This window comes from Cannabis sativa, chromosome 4 (assembly GCF_029168945.1).
Source record: "Cannabis sativa cultivar Pink pepper isolate KNU-18-1 chromosome 4, ASM2916894v1, whole genome shotgun sequence".
NCBI classification, from domain to species: Eukaryota; Viridiplantae; Streptophyta; class Magnoliopsida; order Rosales; family Cannabaceae; genus Cannabis; species Cannabis sativa.
Window position 1 is genome coordinate 70,624,612 of NC_083604.1, and position 10,196 is coordinate 70,634,807.

General features: G+C 35.9%; 1 protein-coding gene across 1 annotated transcript; it reads left to right on the forward strand.

Moving 5' to 3' along the window:
• Nucleotides 1-2,505: 2,505 nt before the first annotated feature.
• On the forward strand, nt 2,506-4,880 carry LOC115713011 (uncharacterized). The gene is made up of 2 exons (XM_030641476.2): nt 2,506-3,394; nt 4,007-4,880. Exons 1-2 carry the CDS (start codon nt 2,646-2,648, stop codon nt 4,650-4,652), a joined length of 1,395 nt encoding a protein of 464 aa, XP_030497336.1. The 5' UTR covers nt 2,506-2,645; the 3' UTR covers nt 4,653-4,880.
• Nucleotides 4,881-10,196: the final 5,316 nt, after the last annotated feature.

Consider the following 10,196-nt stretch of genomic DNA (forward strand, 5'->3'; position numbering starts at 1 on the left):
GAACCTCTAAATTGGCCGGAACCTCCTCATTCACACCAATCCCAACATCTGTTTCGGGAACGCAAGACCCTACCACACTCCGAGGGAGAGGATTAGTAGGCGGCGTAGGCTCCGAATTCCCAACTTTTCTCACCTTGGTCACGAATAATGGCATAAACTACGTATTTGACATTGTTGCCCTCATCTCTAAAAACGTTCTCGAGTTGGCGTTCTCTCTTAATAACCTGCGGCGCAACCATTTTTCCCTTCATGTACAAGGAACAAATCTCCAACTTTAAATCATACGCTACGGATCAACTTCCAACTCTTCATATAAAATTTGTCGCGGTTCTTGTAGGGTTGTCTCGGTTGTAGCTGTCAACGTCAAGCCTGCTATTTGCTTTGTAGATCCAATTATAATTCTCACATAACCAAACACCATCGTACGATACAACAAGGAACACTTTGTCTCCTGCAATTGCAAACCAAAAAAACAAGGTGAGTAAAGGAAAAAACACCAAAAAAAAATAAAAATCGACATCCCATCGATATCTATAGACATAATGTCGAGAAGCACAACACCAGAAATTAGGGCACTGATTGTCGACATTGCGTCGACATATTATCGACATACAATCGACAACAACAACAACCATGCTCGTCATCGACATACTATCGACATACCATCGACATTCAATCGACAATTAAAAACGGTTGCACATTAAATGTTAATAAATTTTACATACGTTCCCAACGACCCTTCCCAACTGAAACGTTGCATGTCAGACACGTGTCCTATCGACAACATATCGACATGAAGTCGACATATCGTCGACAATTGTGTTAGCAGTGACACTAAATTGGCATGTGGTCGATAAGATGTCGACATAGTATCGACATTCTGTCGATAAATACGCCATTTCATGCGTTTTTCCCTGCACAGTTACGCATTTAATGACCATTAAATTTTCATACATTCCCAACATTTTTACTGCTCTATAAAAGCAAAGGGAAATCTTATTCATAAGTGCTCTTGTATTCTACCTATCTCTTACTCTTAAAAATTTTCTCTTATTCTCTTAAGTTTGAAATATGGCCCCAAGAAAGAACGGCAAATTCCCCATCCTAACTCCTGAGGAGCTGAAGCAGGAGGAGGATGTTGGCATAGTTACTCCTGCAATGCAGAAAGTTTTGGACGCCGCTCGAGCTTTCGAAAGAGAGCGAAACGGTAACGAGTTCAGGTTCATGCAACTTGAAAGAGAATTTGCAAAAACTGGTGTATGGCCGGCTCCACCACCTGGGTTCCCCGAAGGATGCCGTCGTTGCAAACTGGGCATCTTCAACGGTAAACCGGTGAAGCCTGGAACATTATGCAAGTATTGCAAGGCTCACCCACAAGCCAAATAATTTAAAAAAAAAATAATTTCTTATGTTATGGTTTGTGGGTTTTATTTAATGTTTTTTTTTTTAATTTTTATGAACTTTAATTTTCTGTTTTTTTTTTTGTTATTTTTAATGAACTTTATTTTCTGTCAATGTTATGTTTATGTTTATGTTTTATCCACGGTATTTTTCTATTGCATCGATATTTTGTCGACATGATGTCGACAAAATATCGACAACTTCTCAAAAACAACAAAAATGCTTGTTGTCGACATTCTGTCGACAAACATGTCGACAAAATGTCGACAAATAGTTAATCCCAAAGTTGGTTGCATGATGTCGACAACATGTCGACATAACGTCGACATAACGTCGATAATGGTCGTCACTGACCTTTCCTTTATAATCATCGACAAACCATCGACATATCATCGATAACACTGGAAAACCCAGAAATCAACTGAAAACCAGATCTGCCAGATCTCAACAATTTCAGACCAAAAAACAGCAGTTCCAACAATAAACACACGTATAACAATTTTAAACTACATAAAGTCAAACAAAATGCTTAAAATGCAACTTACCCATTATAATGGTGTAAGATTCTTGAGTGATGTTGTATTGTGCTTCGGTTTTCCACCAACACCCACCGAGAAAACAACCATGCAACAGCAAATAATTACGTGTGGGACGGATTTCAGCTTCGGTTTTTCATAAATTTTTCAATTTTTTCCTAGAGAGAGAGAGTGGTGCACGAGAGAGAGAGGGAAGAGGGAAGAGAGAGAGAGATAAATACACTTTCAGATTTTAGCTTTTTTTTTTTTTTTAAAAAAAAAAAGGGTAAAATGGGAAGTTCATGTAATTAATTGACTAAATTTGTACAAATTATAAAGGGGTATAAATTTTGATATAGGTTGTATTATTAGGGTCAAAAATTGAAATTTCCCTTGTAAAAAGACTCTTGTAAGTGCTCTAAAGTCTAAATAGCTAACATAAATAAAATTTAGAAAATTTTACCACTAAAAATTAATTTATGTGGTAAGTGTTACTAATGATAGAATTTAGGAAATTTTGATACAAACTTTTTTTTATCACATTTCGTTTGATTAATGCATTTTCTTTAATAATAATAATAATAAAAAGAAAGAGGTAGGAAAAAAGGGGGAAAGAAAAGCTTATTTCGTTTGAGTCTTTCTTCTTTATCTGACCTGAAAAACCCTCAAAACCTAAACCCTAATTCTAATTCTGAGAGTCTTCGTTTGCCTCCACGACCCTTACTAGCCATGGCTGAACTAAAGCTCTCCGAGAGCAAGGACCTGACCCGAATAGAGCGAATAGGTGCACACTCCCACATTCGGGGTCTTGGCCTGGACTCAACATTAGAACCCCGTCTTGTCTCCGAGGGAATGGTTGGCCAAACGGCGGCCCGTAAGGCCGCCGGGGTCATTCTCCAGATGATTAAGGAAGGGAAAATAGCGGGTCGTGCCGTTCTGTTGGCGGGTCAACCCGGAACCGGAAAGACGGCTATCGCCATGGGTATGGCGAAGTCTCTGGGTTTGGAAACCCCTTTCGCTATGATTGCTGGGAGCGAGCTTTTCTCTCTCGAGATGTCCAAGACGGAAGCTTTAATGCAGGCCTTTCGTAAGGCCATTGGGGTGAGAATCAAGGAGGATACGGAGGTCATTGAGGGCGAGGTCGTTGAGGTTCAAATTGATCGGCCGGCGGTGACCGGAGCGGCCTCAAAGACTGGGAAATTGACATTGAAGACGACGGAGATGGAGACGGTGTACGATTTGGGAGCGAAGATGATTGAGGCATTGGGTAAGGAAAAGGTGCAGAGTGGAGATATCATCGCCATTGATAAGGCTTCCGGGAAAATTACCAAGCTTGGGAGGTCGTTTTCGAGGTCAAGGGACTACGATGCCATGGGACCCCAGACCAAGTTCGTGCAATGCCCAGATGGGGAGTTGCAGAAGCGTAAGGAGGTCGTTCACTGTGTCACACTTCATGAGATTGATGTTATCAATAGCAGGTATCCTTGGTTTTCATAGAATTTATCCACCGATATGAAATGAGCTCTTTTTGCTCATAATGCCATTGTACTACTTTTCTTGTTAAGTCTTACGATTTGTGTGATAATCTTAGATGATTTGAGCTGTGGAGACCTTGTAGGAAATGAATGATTTTTAGTTAATTCTTTCCTTTACCTATATCTGCTCAAATGTATAGTTGTTCTTGCTGGCCTTCATTACTCTCTACTTAACATATTTCATACATATGGACAATGCTAGACAAAAACTCTAAGGAAAACCAACAAAGCAATTAAAAAAGCTCGAATATAATTTGCTGATTATTCTTGAAAATTTGATGGGCTGCAATGCCAATGATTTTAAATACCATACACTGAAGCAATGTTTCATTTTCTAGTTCCAGGTGAAAGCCCTATAAAGGAAATTGATTGTTGTAAAAGCTGTAGACTTTTTTTTTTCGTCTTTTTCTTCAAGTTTGGTTGTAATGGTTTCTTCAAATATCCATGGACTTTTCTTATTTCAATAGGGTATCTTATTTCACCATTTGTGTTATCTCTTGATTCATTGTTTTTACTTGGCTTTATTCTCCCATCATTAACTCTCCTCTATTTCAGAACTCAGGGATTTCTGGCCCTCTTCACTGGTGATACTGGTGAAATTCGTGCAGAAGTGAGGGAACAGATTGACACAAAAGTAGCAGAGTGGAGGGAAGAAGGGAAAGCAGAAATTGTACCAGGTGTCCTCTTTATCGATGAGGTGCATATGCTTGACATTGAATGCTTTTCGTTTCTAAATCGTGCACTAGAAAACGAGATGGCCCCCATATTAGTTGTAGCTACAAACAGAGGGATCACTACGATCCGGGGCACAACTTACAAATCTCCACATGGGATCCCTATAGATCTTCTTGATCGCCTACTCATAATCTCTACCCAACCTTACACAGAGCAGGAAATTCGCCAGATTCTAGATATAAGATGCCAGGAGGAAGAAGTAGATATGTCTGAAGAGGCAAAGGGTTTGTTGACCAAGATTGGAGTAGACACATCCTTGAGGTATGCCATCAATCTCATTACTTCCGGCTCACTAGCGTGTCTGAAGCGAAAGGGAAAGACTGTCGAATTGGAAGACATTAACCGTGTCTACCATCTGTTCTTAGATGTAAAGAGATCAACTCAGTATCTAATGGAGTTCCAAAATCAGTACATGTTCAATAATGAAGATGGAGAAGAAGATGAGGTTACTGCCATGCAGACATGAAAATTTCTTGGACTTGAAGTTGTGCGGTATCTATTAAAATTGGTTCTACTTTTTCCAGGTTACAAAGCTTTGTAGTTCCTCATGTTTTAGGGATGAATTGGAGGTCACTTGCATAGTGTAGCCGCAGCACATTGTTTGTTTGAAAGCTCTAGTACCATCTCTCATGTTTCTTCAATGTAATCACAAAAGTTCTATTTTTATTGCAATTGATCATTTATGCTTGGCAAATGATTATACCTTTTAGGAGCTAGTTGAAATATACTGAAGAATTTGGCAAGTGAAAGTAGGGGACATGAACGTTAAATATGAACTTGTAGTTTTTTTAGTACATGAAAGAACACTAGAACCTGCCGTACAGCCAAGAAGGAAAAGTAGATGGAAAGACATAATTTAAATTGAGCAGTAGTGGAAGAGTATTCATATTGGGTCTCTCTAATACCCAGCTGTGTTCTATTGTGTTCTTGATCATTTTATTCCATTAAACACCTATATTCAGAATCTACATATGTTTAATTCCCATGTTCTTCCACTTTCAATCTTTTTGTGTTTGCTTATTCTCCCTATTAATGATTTGGATCTTACTACTAGTACTGGGGTAAAATCAATTGATGTTGCACTCACCCTTTGTCTGAAGTTTGAAATGAAAGGAACCAGAAAATTCTGGGAATGGGAGGTATTTCACAATTTTGGAGGAAGGAATCACTGGATTTGAGAAATGAAATGCATCAACAAAAGATGGCCCTCTTCAACATTAACATTGTGTCCCATAATGTGTTTTGATAGAAAGGAGCTTAAAATCATTTTACATATCCATTGTCACGTGTTGCACACTGGGAAGATGTTAGCAGGTGAAGGGAGTTGCTTAGTTATAAATACCAATTTCTGATATTGTACGACACGATTCAATACGAAAAAGATATGAGATTGGACACGATATTACAAATTAGCACAATTCAGCATAAAAATGATGGATTTAAGCACGGCAAATTCAAAGGCGAAACACGTTAAGTATATGAACATGAATAGACTAGTCTAAAAGTACGACATGTTAAAAAACTAGATAATTTTTATTTTTTTTATCAAGAATTTTTTTTGTGTGTGCTGAAATTGTCCCAAGCGACATGTCGCCTAAACTTGTGTTATAAGTTTCTTAATGTTTTAGCGATGTTTTATCGATATATGGTTTGAGAATATCACTCCCGGTGACATGTCGCCTAGTGTCATTTTTGTGAAAAACGTTGTAAAATATTGGGACTTTATGGGGAATGCTTCTATAATCACCAACGTTCTTATCTCTATTTAACATATTTCGGCTGGTAACATTCATGAGATGTGTGATATCAAATGTGAATTATAAACACTATATAAGAACGGTCTAAAGTATTCATTTGTGTAACTAAGTTTTCTATCAAAAATTTTGCTAGAAAACCTTAAGACTTAATAATTTCAAAAGCTATTTATCAGAGAATTTCCATAGTGCTTAGAGATAGGGGAAATAAGTTTTTCGACAAATGTGTTATACCTTGTTCAAGTCATGGTGATCTCCATCGTTAAGAAAAAAATTCCACATTTAAAACATTAAAAATAAATGCAAAATACAATTTCACCTATGTTAAATTCATAACATAAGAGTTTATTAATTTTATGTTCAACCTATTCAAGATTATAAAAATAATCTTTTAATTATAATCATTTTAATTAAAGAAAATATATTTTTATTCTAATGACAGTGGTATTAAATAATTTGAGTAAAATTTGAAGTAACAATTGAACTCAATTGACCTCACTTAAGATTTTTGAAGTGAAACTTTTAAAGTGAATGATCTCATTTAGAGTTTGGATAGAGAAGTGTAAAATGTTGTTTTATTTAATATTTTAATATTATTTTTGTCTTCCCTCTTACTTTTAATAATTTATTGTTTTATTTTTGCCTATCTCTCTCTACTATATATATAGATTTTTTTTATTATTATTTTAATTTTTAATTTACTTTAATTAATAAAATAGATATAAAATTAATATTATTTCCTTGATGTAAGAAAAAATAAAGAAGTTATTGTATGATATAATGTAAAAATGTGATGTAAAATAAATAAAATAGAGTATGAGTGTTGTATTTTAAAAAATTGAGTAGAGAGTGATTTGAGAGTGCTCTTATTCAATAACAATTAATTTATGTACTATGAAGGATTATGAACGACATTAAGGGATCATTATCACCTAATAAAACTAAATAAAAAATTACAAGAACTCTGGTCGCAGCAAAAGGCCCAAAACTTTTAAAGCTGGTCCATAAAATTTATTACAAACTATACGTACATTATTAATTGCCAATCCCATATATAAGATATATTTTCAATAAACTTAATTAAATGTCTATTTAATTTTAATACTTAATAAATAACATATATATAATAAGAAACAGTGAAATCAACAATTATTAATAGAACTCCTAAATAAGTTAATGTCATGCTTAAGACATCCTTTTTAAACATTTGGTCTGTTAGAATCATTTGCTGGTGTGTCTTTTTTCTTTCTTTCTTTCTTTCTTTTTTTGTTTTTTGAAATGCTGGTGTGTCCTTCTGATGTGGAATAAAGAAATAAAACACTGACAAAATCTAGAAAGACGGAAAAAATGAATGGGAATCTAATTGAATTATAATCAATACTAAACGCAATGAGTTTATTTCATGTTTGAAATCATTGCATACCCTTAAATATCATATTAAATAATATAAGGAACATAAATAATAAAAACTTAATAATTTTTATCATTTATTTATTAAGAGCTATAACATCAGAATTAAAATAAAAAATTGTAATATAGTTCCTCTAAATATAAAGATCTTCAAAAGTTATTCTTGTTATGGAAAGTTACATAATATTTGAAAGGGAGTTTCTAGAAGTCTAACCTTACCATCTGAAAGTAATCTTGCGGAATGATAGGCGTCATCTCGAAGGGCTTTCTGGGTGCATATCATGTCTATGTGGAAGGAGTTTTCAGGAAAGCTAGCCCCCCTTCGGAAAGGAGTTATGGATGGCTAGATGTTTCCTCCTAGAAGGGTGTCTCAGATAGTTGACTCCAACTATGCTCTTCCTATTTAGAAAGTCCCTTCAGCGTACACTTTGGCTTGTCTTCCAGGAAGCGTACATCTTATTTGGAAGCACTTCTTCTTGTGATGACGTGCATATATTATTACGAGAAATTTGTTAAGTCGTAACTAACATAACAACTTAGCATTTGCAACCACCATTTTTGGGATCCATATCCCTAATCTATAAATACCACCAACACTTATCATTTTGATAAGAAGGAGATCAGATGAGTTGAGAGAGGCAATCTTGAGAGAGAAAGATTGAGAGGTAGAGAAATGAAAGTGGTACAGAGAAAAGAAAGAGATTGACTATGAGTTTTATATGAAGAATCTTCTGTAGATGAAGAAGATTCTTGGGTAAGAGTATGAGAGTAAACACTTTGAGAGAATTCAACAGACAATCGATCTTGACTGTATTGTACCATATTCTTGCTCAATCAATAAAGATGATTTTTGGTGGTGTTCCAGAACTAAAGTAGAGCCATATAAATTACATCGATCTATAAGATTTGAACTAGTATATATCATGGTGTTGATTTTATTGTCTTATTACTTTAATCGTTTATGGTTTATATACTTTGTTCATCCCTAATAACTGTGTATTATTTGTTAATCTTTTCATTGCTAATTGTTTGTTATTTAAGTTTCAGTTATTTTGATCCTACACTTTAATTGTAATTTTCCCGCAAATTAGAGCTTGGTAATTGATCAAGAACGCAGCATCAAGATTCTTTCCGCTGCAATTCTTTAAGAAACAATTACGGTGTCAATGGTGAGATTCGAATTGGAGAAGTTTGATGGAACATAGGACTTTGTGCTATGGAGAGAAAGTTTGAAAGGGATCCTAGTGAACTAGAAAGTCTCCAAAGTTCTTGGAGATGAGAAGTTACTGGCTAAGAAGAAACCATATGAGAAAGCAAAAATAGAGGAGATGACTTATTACACAATCATCATGTACCTATCCAACAGTGTGAGGAGAAAGCTTGTCGGAGAAAAGACAACAAAAGGAATATGGAATAAGATTGTTAAACAGGCCCTCCATTCTTGTAACATTCAATAAAGATTTACATGATCTGTGCCATGCTTATTGTCTTGGTAAATCACATAAGTTACTTTTTCCTACTTCTACCACTGTTTATGACACTCCCTTACAATTATTGCATAGTGACTTATGGGGTCCTGCCCCTGTCACGTCCTCCAATGGATATCGATATTACATAAGTTTTGTGGATGCCTATTCTAGATATACTTGGATTTATCTCTTAAGAACCAAAGATGAAGCCTTACCTACATTCACTAAGTTCAAAATCCAAGTAGAATTGCAACTAGAATTGCCTACAAATCTTCTTGAAAACAGTGGTATCATTCACAAGCTTGCTTGTCCACACACCCATGAACAAAGTGGTGTTGTGGAAAGAAAACATGGACATATTGTTGAGTCTGGCTTGACTCTCCTTGCTCAAGCTTCATTACCTCTTAAATATTGGGATGAGGCTTATAGGACAGCTACCTACCTAATCAATAGAATGCCCACACCTGTCCTTCAAAACTCAACACCATTAGAATTACTCTTTTCAGTCAAACTAGATTACAACCGGCTAAAGGTGTTTGGTTGTCTATGTTATCCTAACCTAAGACCTTACAACAGAAATAAACTTCAATATCGGTCAACACCTTGTGTATTTCTTGGTTATAGTTTGTCTCATAAGGGTTACAAGTGCTTATCGAAAGAAAAGAGACTTTACATTTCAAGAGATGTAGTATTTGATGAGTTCAGGTTTCCCAATGCCAACACTGCTACTCTCCCTCAAAACAAAAATATCACATTCCAAACCTTGAGTCCTGGTATTCCTCCTATATTATCTACTGGCCATCCTTCCATCCCAACACCAAACCTTACTCCTGTCCCATCTTCATCCCCACAAACTAGCATTACCAATCCTGAACATGCTCCTGATCTGATTACTAATATCATTCATGAACCACCAACTACTTTACCTGCCACCATCACTACAGACCATGCTCTTACTCTTAATAATGACACCACTGTTGCATTACATGTCATTAATAATAATGCATCTGTTTTACCTGTCCCCACTAACAACACCTCTGTAGCATCTGATGTGGCTCCTACTACTTCAACACATCCAATGACCACTCGGTCAAAAGCATGCATAAGGAAACCCAAGGTATTTTGGGTGTTCTGGGAACCAAAAATAGTCAAACAAGCTCTACAGGAACCTCATTGGTTCAATGCCATGTCCACTGAAAATAAGGCTTTAATAAGAAACAAAACATGGACTCTTGTCATTTTGCCACCCAATAGGACTGCCATTGGATGCAAGTGGGTTTACAGGATCAAGTATAATGCAAATGGCAGTGTTGATAGACTCAAAGCAAGGTTAGTTGCAAAAAGTTTTCACCAACAGGTTGGATTTGACTTCTCTGA